The sequence below is a fragment of the Mustela erminea genome, chromosome 16 (genome assembly GCF_009829155.1).
Source record: "Mustela erminea isolate mMusErm1 chromosome 16, mMusErm1.Pri, whole genome shotgun sequence".
Classification (NCBI taxonomy): Eukaryota; Metazoa; Chordata; class Mammalia; order Carnivora; family Mustelidae; genus Mustela; species Mustela erminea.
In genome coordinates, this window is record NC_045629.1 from 76,422,389 (window position 1) to 76,436,898 (window position 14,510).

Sequence of the window (14,510 nt, forward strand, 5' to 3'; positions counted from 1 at the left end):
GAGTTATTAAAGAAATTACGTCCTGGGATGGGGCCTGGATGTGTTGACCCAACAAACAGGGGCATGTTCCCGAAGTGTAATTAGCCTACACTGCAGAGTGGATATGGCAGGAAGCTGAGTCAGGGGACAAGTGCTGGTCTTTGGCAACAGACACCTGGTTGGGTCACTCCGACTGTAAGCTCACAGAATCCCCCATTTCTGCAGATGCCTTCACTACCATCTCATTCTTTTCCCAGAGCCCCAGACTGGACTTTCTCCCAATATGAAAGGATTGTAGGGGCACATTCCGATGCTGGGTGAGCTTGGCTTAGAGACTGGCACATAGCAGGCAGAGAATAAATGATTGGTGAATGAATAAGCCAATGAATGAAGGAGAAAAGAGTTGAATTCTGTTTTCAGAAGGAACTCAAAGCTAGCAATCCACTCATGTATACTGACCAAAGCACCCCCCACTTTAGGGAGTCATGAAGAAAGGAACATCCAGAAATAAGAATGACTGTAACTCCGTAGGTCCCGGGCCACCCACACAAACCCTCTTGCCCTCTCTTTCTGTTCTCATGCCAGCTTCTTCGAATGTGAACGGCTGTGTGATGTGGACCCGTGCTGCACTGGCTTTGGCTTTCTCAATGTTTCCCAGTCAAAAGGTAATAGTGATAATAATTCCGCCTGCCTGTGTGCAGCTCTTTGCAGCCGGAAAGCATGCTCACAACTCTGGTCTTCTTATGCTGGTTGGGGAGGTGTGATCCTTGTTCCCAGATGGGAAGTGGGGCCAGGGAGACGGGAGGTGGTTAATCACTGGGATCCTAACATAGGTCCTGGCCCACTGGCGCTCCTGCCCTGCTGAAATGGCTTCTTTCCATACTCCCGTCTCATCTAAGACTCAGCTCAGGCAGCTGGGGGAGATGAGCTCTGGATCCATCCATATGACCTGAGTTGAAACTTGATTCCGTCACTTCCTAGGGGTGGAATCCTGGGAAAGCCACTTAATCCCAGAGTCTCAGCATCCCTTATCTGCAAATAAGGATTCAAATGCTATCCCCTCATGGTGTTACATGGTCCAGTGATATGGTGCAAACAGGGCCCTAGCACAACCCTGGGCACGTGACGGGTGTCCAATGAGGACCAGCTGCCTCCATCCCTGTGCTCTTAGATCAGAAGCTCATTGCGGTATAGGTTTTTCATCAGTAGCTAAGATCCCACCTGGAATATGGTAGAACACCCCAAATATCTACTGGAGAATGATGAGTTTGCAGAATTTCTCTCATTTAGATACAGTCTTTCATCATGATCATTTTCCTGGTCCTGGTTTCTCTTTGCTCCAGGAGGAGAAATGGCATGCCTAACTCTAAACAGCCTGGGATTTCAGATGTGCACGGAGGAAAACGGAGGAGCCTGGCGCATTTTGGACTGTGGCTCTTCTGACACAGAGGTCCGTACCTATCCCTTCGGATGGTACGAGAAACCTGGTGAGTGACCCATCCCAAACAGCTGTGTGGGAGTCTTTAGTTGACATTTCCTAACCATGTATGAGGATGATGTTCTTGGGCTGGGAAGTAGATTAGCTGGGATTCATTGGGTACACATGACAGAAACTGATTCTGTTCAGTGTAGGCAGAAAAGGAATTTATTAGAAGTCTGCTGATGGACTCAAAGAAAAGATGACTCGCTAGGTCTCAGCGACATGGATGCATTCAGCAGGAAGGGATGGACACATCTCCATCATCAGGTTTTGGTGGCTATAGTCAAACTTTAAATTCAAGGGAGAGAGACTGGACCAGCTTGGGATATGCATTCTTGCATTGCTAGAGGCAAGGTGGGAAGGCTTGAGTGACAGTCCCAGCAAGACTGGATGCACTGAGGGAGAGGAGGTTCCCCAAGGTACAGTTAAGGTATTGTTACTGGCCAGGGGAAACCAACAAATGTGCCCCCTGACAAGGTCCTTTGTTTTTTGAAATTTGTTAATCAGGATAGTAGAAACACATGGTAGTCTTGGGACAGGAAAGAGGGGCACCGATGTATATTTGACAACATACATGGAGTTGAGATTTCAGGGTGAAGGCAGGGTTGTATCAGTGTGGACACTTCACCCATCTGTGCTGAGTATATCCCAGCACATTTTAGGAGCTCAATTTGAAAGTGGTGAATGAATGAATGGTCTGCATGTTGTGATGGAGAAGCTCCTGTACTCAAATGAAGAGATACTAGTGTATTCCCAAGTCTGTCATCTACTATGGATTTGTCTTTGGAAAACTCTTCCCTTTCCTCGATTTCTCTGTTGGTAAAACAATGAGTGATACTCACTCCGGTCTTACCAGCTCCTACCTTCCAAGTGTGTATCAGTGTGGGTACTCTCGGGAACAATGGGGAGTTGCGTGGAGACTGGACATCCTCCCCCTGTGTCCCAGAAGCAAATTCATAAAGATGTCTCAGATATAAAAAGATTGAAAACCCTGTCTGAGTAGGTGTCTAAGGGAGAGGCTGAGCTAAGTTTCATTATCTCTGGTCTCTCCTACTAGTGGCTTCCTCATTAGTTTCAGAGTTGATGATAAGACAGATGCTGGCCCTGCTGGGGCACCTGCGCTGGAAATGAGAGTCCTGGGATTTCTGGCTTGGAGGACTCTCCTTAACTTTGGTCTCTATATTCTTCATATCACCCAATACAACACATTGCCCAAAGGAGGGAAGGAGAGGAGAACCGATACTATTCATGGGTCTGCCATGCGTTCACATGTGTGATGTGTCCCTGCTAGTGCTGGGTCTTCTACATGGGTGTATAATTCACTAAGCCTGGTGCCCTGTGGAGTAGACATTATTTCCTCAATTTCAAGATGAAGAGAGAATGGCATAGAAAGCTGAAGCTACCCAACCAAACCACACAGCGAGAGTTAGGTTGAAAGCCCAGAGCTCATGACCCCAAACTTTACTCTACTCCATTTCCGTGTTGGCTGGCGGGTCTTCGATATCCAATGAGAGATCAAATGGGGAAATGTCCAGACCCTTTCTCTGACTGGTTTTCTGCTAACTCAATTAATTAATAAGCAATTGACTAGTACAATGAAAAACACAAAATAAAACTGACTAATAAGCTAACAGACCAAAACAGTCAATGATTTGGCCTCTGGTTTTAGAATCATCTTCTACTTGAGGGGCTGGATGGGGTTTCTTGGTGGAATCTGGCCCTTGGCCCTTGCTCATGAGCCTGCTAATCCCCAAGGCATTCCTTGGCTTTAGGGCAGATTTATTTGGAGTTAATTATTAGCAGGTTGAACGGAATCTTCCCTGTTGATGTCTACCTTGAGCATCCTGAGACTGATTCTTGGTCTGAATTCACTCAGTGTTAGGGTCATGCTTTTAGTTTTATTTTAACATCTTGATTTATTTTAGGAAAAACCTCAGAGTTGTATGACAAAAGAGTCTCACCGGGTCTCTATTTAGAGAAAAATGTTCTATGTAGGCTTTCACTAACTCACAGGGATGGGAGAAGTGAGTACCTGCTGAGAATAGTGGCCCCTTGGGAGACCCGATGCTAGCTGTGAGTATTGAGGGCGTTTTGAAGCAGAACTCTTGCCCCGCAGAGCCGCCCTGCCCAGCTCTCCTCCCAGCCGCCATCCCATCTCCTCACCCCACCCAACACTGAAAAACGTCATTTTCCGTCTTCATATTGCTCAGGGAAGAGTTGGGTAAAAAGAAGCTTCAGAAGTAAGCCATTTGTTCAGAAAGATCATGGGAATCAGACTGGAACATTGCAACATCATAGCAGGAGTTGGCAAAGCAAAGAACCCAAAATGCTCATTGTCCCGACTCATTCCGTCTATTCTGTTTCTTCTCATCTGACGGCTCAGACCACTAGCTTTTGCCAATATATATTTTGTAGGGTCAGGCTGGGGACTCAGAGTCTGTCCAGAAACTCCTGGCCAGGGCATTAAGTATTTCGAGTGGTGCTCTCTTTTAGCGAGCTCTGACTGAGCGCGGAGCACGCCCAGGGCCTTGGTGTCACCAATCCTGCCTGTATTCCTTGCACTCTTCCAGTGCGGCCGGCCGCATAAAGCAGTAGCTTGTCTAATCCTCATAACCCCTGCGAGATGAGGAAAGGAAGGTCCACGGAGGTTAAGTCACTTGCCCAAAGTCACACAGAAATTGTGTCTTGTGCACCCAACTATATACCATAATGATTGAGCCCATCAGAAAGAACTAGGTCTGGGGGCGCCTGGGTGGCTCAGTTGGTTGGACGACTGCCTTTGGCTCAGGTCATGATCCTGGAATCCCGGGGTCGAGTCCCGCATCAGGCTCCCAGCTCCACGGGGGGTCTGTTTCTCCCTCTGACCTTCTCCTCGCTCATGTTCTCTCTCACTATCTCTCTCTCAAAATAAATAAATAAAATCTTTAAAAAAAAAAAAAAAAGAAAGAAAGAAAGAACTAGGTCTGAACTCTCGCTCTGTCATTTGCCTGCCTGTACCTTGAAGGGGGCATAAGACCCTGATCTTCCCCTCTCCGTCCATCCTGCACATGAAGCATTAGTTTTTTCAGAAAAATCCTTTGCAAGAATTTCTGTAATAGACTTCGCCCTTGCTTCTGAACCATGGCTTGGCCACTTAGTCTACTGACATCTGTACTGAGTGAGTGTTTACCACAGGACCCTGGTGAGCCCCCAGGCTGAGAGCCAGACACAAGAAGCCTAACATGGGTCTCCTTTCCGAAGAACTAGCCCTGAGGAACGAGAAAGGAAGTGATACTCATTGAGTTCCTACTGCACGTCAAACACTGTGGGAGCCTGAGAGGCAGAAGTTCGGGCCTGCAGAGCAGTTAGCTGGGCTGAGGATGCAGCTGTGAGAGAAACAGAACATCTCTGAAGCTCGGACTTTATGTCACAAGAGCGCGTCCCTCCTGTACTACTACTTACTACCTCCCTGTGAAGTTGGCTCTATTCCTCTCTCCTTGTGAGGAGACAATTATTCTCTGTAATCAGAGAGCTACTCAGGGACATGAGGACAGAGCTCATCCCCAGGCCAGTGTTCCTGTGGCAGGATCCACGGGAGCTTCTGGAACACAGAAAGGATTATGCAAAAGTGTCTCCAGGGCAAGTCTGGATGTAGATGAAGGAGAGCATGCTGAAGGGAGCAGTGGCCACCATGTGGGGACAGGCAGCAGGCCATGGAGGTGGGGTGCACCATGGTCCTGCCCTCACAGCCCTCAGGCCTTGAGAGACCCAATTGGGCAAACTCACCATAACCTCCATACCATAACCTCCATACCGGGTTGCTTGCAGAACAAAGGCCAGAGCTTAGCCTCCTGGGATCAGGGAGCAGAGAGCACCAAGAGGGGACAAGAGAGAGCCCACGGCAGTGCCCTATCTGATTTTACTGTCCACAGTGCACAGAAAGTACCATGTGTCAGCTCAGAGCTGAGACTCATGCTGAACGACTGTGTATGCAAATGAGGCTGTTGGCAGCCCCTTCCTGGCAGTAGGACCCCGAAGGCAAGCATTCTTTGCATCCAGGAGGGGAGTAGCCGGGCAGGTGTTGCTTGTGGTCTGGCAGTGCCCCAGAGCCCAGGGTTTTCTGGAAGGGGAGGGCCTCTGGGGCACTGGTACCTTCCGTTTGCCCTTTGAAGACGACTAGGGTGACCTGTTCTCTCCCCAGCTGTGCTTGGCCTGCAACAGGCACAGGGTCTCTGATTTCTTTATAAAGTCAAATGTGGCTTCTAAAAAAAAAAAAAAAACAGTCGAAGCCACATGGTTCCCGCCCTGTGCTAAGCAAATGCGCTTGGACCTTGTAGCGATTCTAGATATGGGAACATAACCTGGGAAGGAAATGAAAAATGCTTCTCAGTATGCCTCCTTACAGTCCTCATGGAAATGGCCACCTGTAGCAGCGACACGGAACAGTCCACTCTTCATTCTCACTCACTTCCAGCCTGGTCCTCAGCACCAAGCTGGCTCTGGGCACCAGGCCGGCATTTTGCAGCAACATCTTCCTTAGTCCCCAAGCAACCCGATGCAGTAGGGCCTGCTGTCACCCCCGTTCTGTGCTGGGCTGACTAGCGTTTCACAGCTGGCAAGGGAGAGGGGAAGCCCTGATTTGCCATGGTGTAAATGTCCCCACCATGGCCACTTAGGCTACCAGCTTGCTCTTTGTCTTATCCCAAAGGCACAGCCCTTTTAAGAAATACTATCAGGAGGTGACTGGAAAGTAAGAAAAACAACAGAAGAGTCGTGTGATCTGTTCTGTGCGGAGATGAGCTGCACGGTGGGGCTCCCGGGAATGGGCTCTGGCTCGCCTAATGCCTCTGTGACGCTAGACATTTCTATATTTCCCAGTGGTGTGTAGTACAATAAAATACACTGTGTGCTCTGTGTATACCATATGCCTTCCTTACAGTACAACATGACACAATACACCATATAATACAGTACAATAGCAGGACTCCTTGGCAGGCTGTCCTTACCTTGATTCCAAGATAGATTTCCAGAAGCAGAGTTCCTGAGTCCGAGGGTGAGAACATTTGAATGCCCTTGACAAGATGGTCTCATTGTTCTCTGAAGGCTTCACTAAGTCTTAGGACCTTTGCTCTGAGAACCACTCTCTTCCAGGAAAGACAAATATTTCAACACACAAACCAAGCTGGCCTGCTGGGTGTAGTAGGGCATGACGGTGGTTAGCAGTTCTGAATGTCGCCTGAAGAGCTCACAGAATGTTGGATGACCGAAACTAGAGCTCCGTGGTCCCCAAAGTGTGTCCCTGAGAACTTGTTAGAAATGCCAGATTATGGGCCCCACCCAGGACCCCAGGACCTGCTGAATCAGACACTGTGGGGGCAGAACCAGGGTCTAAGAATGATGCCTGGGAGGCAGTGGGTGTTTCCAGGCAGGTGAAACCAAGAAAAAAAAAAAAAATCCAGCACAGCTGGAGGTTCTAGGACCGAGAAAGGCTGGGTCATGGCTCACTGGGCCAAAGTGAAGAAGGAAAGGGAGAGGTGGCACTTCAGGCCAGGTTAGGGCATGACTCGAATCTAAGGCTTTTCAGGAAGCAGAGGAGGATAGCAGTGGCAAATTGTGTCACTGCAGAAGGGCAATGTTAAGAATGAATAACGGCCAGCATTTATTGAGTGCCTACTGTATGCCTAAATCTTTACATGTGCCAACTCATCTAAACCTTACAGGCCTGAGATATGTATTGTTGTAACCCCTATTTTATAGACAAGGATGCTGAAAACAGGGAGTTGAGGTAACTTTTTGAGGTCACACATAGGGAAGCATCCAAGCCAACGTTGCCCTGGGCCGCTGACCCCAGAGCCTCACCCTTGACCGCTGCACCTGCCCCCTGCAGCTGGGCAGGCAGGGAGATTAGTCTGGGCCCCTGGTAGAAAATACTGATGGAGCTTTAGACCCGTTCAGTGCGGGGAGAGTGAGGGGAAGAAGATAGTTAGTGGGCAACCTCCAGAGCACCTACTTAGTACGCCTGATGTCTCATGTAATTTTTCTCAGATCCTCCTTTTATCAGTCCTGATACTAGGTCTGGAAAAGTCAGATGACTTGTCCCTCCACATTGTTTCTAAGTGGCACACGGAGATTCAGGTCCAGCTCTTACCCATGCCTGGCGCTCCATTATCTCCGACCAGCTTCACGGTCATTCTCAAGGTGGACTTGTATTAGCCTCATTGTGCACATGTGGAAATAGGCTCAGAGGGATTTAGTTTCTTGACCAGGTGAAGAGTCAGGAAATTATGGCCGTGAGCACATGTGCTGTTCCCCACCTGTCCCTGGAACAGGGCAGGACTGCACCTGTTCACCCCCAGACTCACTACTGGCTTTGGTCAGGGACATGTATGCAAATGAGGTGTGTGTCCTTTGTCGGCAGAAGCCATAGAGCAAGAGTGAAGTTTGCTGTGTTTCTTTTTCCCCGCTGTGGTGGAAACCAGGGGCATGGTGGAGCGCTCTTCCCCCTGGGATCTGGGAGGGGATGACACAGAACCAAGCTCCAGCCCACCTGCTGTGGTGAGGTACAAGGGACAGACCCTCCTGCATGGTGGTTTTAAGCCACTGAGATGTGATTGTCCCCTCAGCCCAACCTAGTCCATCCTGACCGATTCAGGATGTCCCTGGGAGCTGAACACACCCTTCCTGCCTTGCAGGTGTGATTTCGCCATCACCTTTGAACCTCTGTTAATGCCTTTGAATGTGTAGGGGAGCTAAAAGTCTGCCTCTTCTTCTTTTCAGTTGCTCAGAATGGTGCTCCCAGTTTTTGCCCCCCAGTGGTTCTGCCTGCCCTCCCGGAGAAAGGTAAGCGCGTGCTCTTTTCCGGCTCTCTGAGGAGAGATCCACTTCCCTGTGCCTTTTCCTCTTCCCCTTGGTTTTGCCCACTGTGGATAGCTCGCCTGGCCCTCTCGTCTTGGTTAATTCAAGCTCCTGTCACCTGCACACATGTGTGGATAGGGCAATGCTGGCACCATGCCCATTTCACAGATGAGGAAACCTGCTCCCAGGGAATAAATGCCTTGACGGACGAGTGTAATCCACTGGAAGCCGAGGAGGGTTTAGTCCGGTTTCTGCACATTTCTTTCCAAGGATTATTTTCACCCAGTCCCAAAATGCCCACACCTGCCCCGTCTTGGGTCAGTGTGAAGAATGGTGACTCTTTTGTGCCCGGAAGGAAGAACTAGCCATCTCTTCGTGCAGAGAAATGGGGACTCACAGTCCTCAGCCTGCTGGGTGGCACAGGAACTTCTGAGGCAGGGCCCTACCCCCAGGGCCGCAGCCAGGCTGAAGCTGCCACCTGGTCCTGCACATGGCGCATGGCCCCACCAGCACAGTCTTGTCTGGTCACAAGGCAGCAGGCAGTGTGGGACTGGGGTGGGCTCAGGGCAGGTGAGCGTGGGCCTTGATGCACATCCTGGTTCTGCCTTCCTTAAGTCAGGAAATGACTGCAAGGGCCCAAGCGACGACGTTAATTCTCGTCCTGTGACATGATGTCTGAGGAGCTCCAGACACCTGTCATTAAGATCCTGGCTGAAGAGACAGAATGCAGCTTGTGTAGGAGGGTATCACTTAGCCAAGGCTGTGGCTAAAAGTGTAAACGTCCTCAACAACCCAGGTTGTGAGAGCTGCTTCCACCAAGTTCAAAGAGCTCACTTTGGAGATCGTATGCACTTGTGGCTATTTTTTCCGGCACATTCTCTACAGAATTGTACCTGTGTCTAAACAGTTGAAGAATTTATGTCTAGGACTTTGGGTGTGAGAGTCGTACAGGTATTGCATGGTGGCCGCCTTTTGAAGTGCTGCGATGTAGGAGTCACCATTTACCAAGTCGTGGATGGTGGACAGGGAGGGGGTTGCTTGGGGTTGGTTGACACACCCAAGGCCAAGCAGGGAATACATTTCCCAGCCAGACTGTGGTCAAGGTTGATATCAACTTTTATCAAGATAATGTAAAGGCAATTGAAATAATCAAATTGTCCTCAAAGATTTATGGTTTAACAAAACCCAACTGGTTCCTTGTCTCACTTCTACCACCTGCCACTTCTGCTCCCAGAGCCTACCACGTTTAACTCTTAGAGGTGTCTAGTCTCTTTCTGGTCTCTCTGATTCCTAATAACACGGGGATCCCGCTATTCCTTGATTTATCCGTCTTGGAAGCTACTGTTGAGCTCCTGGCTTGAATGGGGAGGACTTAGGGTTTATCACCCTTTCCAATGTTCCCCCTTCATCTGCAGCATGTAGTAATGTCAGGACTTGGGTCAAAACAAGAGTGAGTATTACTTGCTCTGTCCACATACATATGGCTCACGGGGGAGCCCCACAGAGTGGGAACGTTCTTCTGTTTCCATTACCAGTCACTCTCTGTGGGTGGCTCACAGTTCTGCTTCAGACCCATGTTCCACCCCTGCCTTCCATGACACCTCGTCCTTCCTGGGCTTCCTGGGGTGCCCGTGGAACAGACAGGTCACACAGGTGCTCTGCAGGCACCTGGGGATTAGCTTCTCCCTGCTGACATGACTGTTAACACACCTCCCTCCTCCGCTCCCCCCTGAAAAATGTGTTCAATTCCCTTACCTGCTCTTTGCTCATTCCCTTTACTTACTTCATTTTGTAGGAGGGAAAGAAGAGAAATTGTGCTGCATTTAATTAAATGCGAGAATATAGTCTCTTTTGAAACTTTTAACACTTAGCGAAGGCTCCATTTTGTCCTCAGCACTGCGCTAAGCATTTGATCTTCACCCAATTCTCGAGAGACCCAAATCTCCTCTTTTAATATCGGTTAGTTGTAGAAAATTCAAACAATGCAGAAACAGAGAAGACAAAAATCGCAGAGTTACATAGAAGTCATGCTGGTTCAAACATTGCTTTATTTGCTTCTAATCTCTTTAGGCTTATTCTGTGGTCTCAGGTAGTTGTAAGCTCTCCACAATGTTACTCTTTTGCTTTTAACGAATAGAGCATCCTGTGTATATTTCCAAATTATTGTAGATCTCTCTAAATCATGTATTCACGTATGCATATGCTCGTTCATACATGTATACTCATTCATTCACTCATTCATTCATTCCTCTGTCACGATGCTTCCCATCTGGTGAGGAGGAAGCAGGTAAAGATAGGTCGGTGTCAATTAGCAATGGTTTCCATACTCTTCAACCAGGTAGACATGCTGCCCTTCAGTAACTCATTCCTCTATTTTTGGACATTTGATTGTTTATGACGCTTCCCCAGTACAGAAGTGCCGCAGTGAATCCCTGGTACATAAAGCTCTTCCCAACATCTAGGTTACCTCCCAGGGGCACATTCTCCAAAGCACCATTACTGGGTTTGACAGCTTTGTATTTTTTTTTTTAAGATTTTATTTATTTATTTGACAGAGAAAGAGATTGCAAGTAGGCAGAGAGGCAGGCAGAGAGAGAGAGGAGGAAGCAGGCTCCCCGCTGAGCAGAGAGCCCAATGCGGGGCTCGATCCCAGGGCCCTGAGATCATGACCTGAGCCGAAGGCAGAGGCTTTAACCCACTGAGCCACCCAGGCGCCCCTTGACAACTTTGTATTTTAAGACTCCAGGTTTGTGTTGCCGCATTGGTTTCCAACAGCTGTTCCTAGTGGCACCCTCACCAGCAGTGAGTTCATTTCCGTCTCTGAATGTCAGATGTGTACTGTGCGATACGAACAAATCAGAGCACGTCTGCCCTCAGGTGACGAGAGTGCTTCCATGCTGGTTTCGTGATCATTTGTATTCCTGGGACTTGAAGGCCCCACCCAAGGAGGAAGAGGACGTAGAATTTCTCTTCCCCCTTCACGCATGCAGGCTGTGGATCGGAGCGGAGCTTTCCAAGGCAGAATGACATGTCACAGTATTTTTAAACAAGTGTGATTTTGACAAGTGTGATTTGGAAGCAGGAGGGATGTCAGAGCTGGCATTCCATCTGTGCTTAGAGTTCCCAAATTGGAATTAGGAGTCCGGGTGTGTTCCTTTGGTGGGAATCAGGGGGAGCGCACAATTCTGCCTCCATGGTATTGAGATGCCAGCGTGATTCTGATAGGGATTGTGTGTGTGTGTGTGTGTGTGTGTGTGTGCATGCGCACACGAGCATGCATACACCATGTATATATAAAATGCTCATCTTTATGCACTTCCTGTTCTGGGAGAAAAGGAAATATTTATTAAGCACCAAATATTTTACAAATCATTCAATGCTCATGAGAAATTTAGATGGTGCTAAGTTCTGTCTTTCAAATAAGGTAGTGGAGGGCCGGAGAGGTTAAATGAACACCTGGGATTTGAGCCCCCATGCATCTGGCCCCTCTCTGAGCTAGATAAGAATGTCTGGTTGGTTTGAGTTTCTGGAAAGCGTGACAGAGATAGATTTCCAGTCCTAGACTTGCCTGGACGTCTAATGCTTGGCCTTGTTTCTTGTGATGAGTCTGTGTATTTAATCACCCAATCAAAGCCTCTTTGAAGAGGGGCTTCTGAGACACCGATTGGTCAGTGGGGATGGTGTGAAGGGGAAGGGGGCTTCTGAACTCCCACATGTCTGTCTGGGGAGCATACCATGTACTAGAGCACTTTCTTTACGTTGTCCCAGGGAGGTTTTGAACACACGAGCTGGTTTGAAGATGGCGGGAGTTTGTCAGTGGGCCAAGCTTCAGAAAACCTTTCCTTCACAGAGAGTGGTTTGTGTGTGCAAAGGCCCAGGGGCATGAAACAGCCCAGGGCACTCAGACACTGGAGAGGTTTCCATACAGTGGGTGTGGGGCCATCAGTGAAGTGAGATGCATGAGAGAAACCTGTACTTGAGTGTGAGCTGGCAGGAGACTTTGTACGAGGTTCGGCACTTGGACTTCGTAGGATCACTTGGGGATGGGTGAGGAGCAAAGTGGCAGCTAGCTCTAGGGTGGGCAGGTTAGAAAAATGTGTGAGGGAATGGCTCATCTTCACTTCAGTGCGGTTCGGTTCAGTGACTGTGTGAATGCCACTTCTAGGGTGATGGATTCAGAATTTTCACTTACGTTCCAGAAAAGGCGCTGTGCTGCGTGTCGGAGGTCTCGAGTACAAAGAAAGGAGCCTGGCTTTTGGTCAGGAGAAAGGCGCAGGAAGTCAGAATTGAAGGGGATGAACCACTTACCATAGAGGGGGTTCAAGAGGGCTCCCCCCAGATTTACTGCAGACAGGCAGGGCAAATGTCACAGGTGCACCGTGGCCACACTGGGTCGTAAAGAAGGATTGAGCATTTGTCAGATGCCAAGGTAGGAATAGAAAGCACCCTTTGCCGGGGGGAGGGGTGCATGAAGAGAGGCCAGGGTGAGCACTGGCCTCACATATGCAGGGAAACGTAAGTCCTTCAGGACCCCAGGACCAGCAAGGGGCAGGGAGAGGCTGGATGGGGGACAGGGGCCAAGAAATAGAGTGCTTTGGGTCCCACACATCCCCGAAGGTCTTTACACAGTTGCACAGTGAGCTTTAAAACTGTCCGAAGACCCTCCCCTGGGGTTGTGAGTGCGATGCATTGGCAGATGGACAGGCTTGATTTTGGAAAAACGGGGACAGCTGTGTCATCTCTGTCTAGAGCACCATTTTACTCTTTGGAGAAAAAATATACATTAAAAAAAAAAAACAAGTGAAGCACTAAAGATGTCTTTATAACAGACAAATGTCCGTTGTTTTTAAAAGACCCACAACAACCCATTCCGAGAGGGTGCTTGGGGTTAGCAGGAATCATCCGCTCAGACATCGGAGCCTGCTGTAGGAGGGCTTCTCTCTCCCCCTCTCCTGCATGCCCAAACACGGAGTACTGGGCTTGCAATCCAGAGGAAAACATAGACTATGAGGCCTTGGAGATCTGTATCTGCAGTCTAAGCTCGTGCCACCTGAGACACTTGAAAATGCCCCTTAGGAAATGCCAGCCCTTGAGCGCGAGCCCCCCCCCCCCCCCCAGCAGCAGGTGCGGAGGGCTGTGAGTGGCCCTGCCGGGAGGGGGCGAGGTGGTGCTGAGAAACAGGCCTCCTTCCCCTCCTTCCCGTGGGCCCTGTCCAGCTTTCTGGTGCTTCTCCTCCCCACCTGCTAGAGCTCAGGGACAGCCGAGAGCCTGAAGTTCAGGTGATGGGAGTGGAGGCACCAACCGCCTTTTGGGCTGTGCTTGGTCTGCCCCTCTGTCTTTTCCCATCGCGGTGCCAGCGGGCTGGTGGAATTCAGTTGATCATTTCTACAGATGTTTTCCATTAAGCCGGAGAGTCGTGTGATCCCAGAAAATGTCAGTGCTGGCTGGGAGCGTGCACATCGCCTAATTGAGGGAAACAACGGGACACAGCACAGCCTCGGGCTTTGAAGTCCGTCCACCCAGCTTCCAGTCCTGTTCCCGTTCTCACCCACTGATGTCTGGGACCGTATTTCTCAGCCTTGTGCTGCCTCCGCTTGCCTCTTTGAAATGGGAATGACGGTAGAAAATAAGACAGACGAATCTAGGAGGCTCACGTTGCCGAATAAGTTAAGGACAATGTTCCACACAGAACCTGATAAAGTGAGTATTTAAGAAATGTCAGTAATAATTCACAAGTCCAAGCCCATCTTTTCATGGAAGAGGAAACAGGCAGAGAGAGAACATGGCCCTACTAAGCCACAGCCATTAATGCACATCGGGAAAAGCTATAAAATTACACACACACACATACACACACATAAATATGTAGAGAGAGATTACATATATGTTATATATAATATAGATTATATACATTATGGGGTGGGAGGGAGGGAGGCAGGGAGTGCATGCGGGGGGAGGGGCAGATGGAGAGAGAATATCAAGCAGACCCCCTGCCGAGCAGGGAGCCTGATGCAGGCTCGATCCCATGACCCTGAGATCATGACCTGAGCTGAAATCGAGAGCCGGATGCTCAACAGACTGAGCCACCCAGGTGCCCCTCTTTTAAAAATTCCTGAGTATTAGGATATCATGTCAATCACTGTGCCAAGTGCTTTCCCTACTTTAACCCTCACAACTGCCCTATGGGTTGTGTATGATTATACCCATTTCTCAGATT

General features: G+C 49.2%; 1 protein-coding gene across 1 annotated transcript in view; it reads left to right on the forward strand.

Annotated features, from left to right (window-relative positions):
* Positions 1 to 14,510, forward strand: part of TG (thyroglobulin) — a 235,825-nt gene that overhangs the window by 89,646 nt on the left and 131,669 nt on the right. The window contains exons 33-35 of the mRNA XM_032316132.1: positions 565 to 644; positions 1,323 to 1,466; positions 8,216 to 8,278. Of these exons, the coding sequence (XP_032172023.1) occupies positions 565 to 644; positions 1,323 to 1,466; positions 8,216 to 8,278 (287 nt within the window). The remainder of the gene's footprint in view (positions 1 to 564; positions 645 to 1,322; positions 1,467 to 8,215; positions 8,279 to 14,510) is intronic.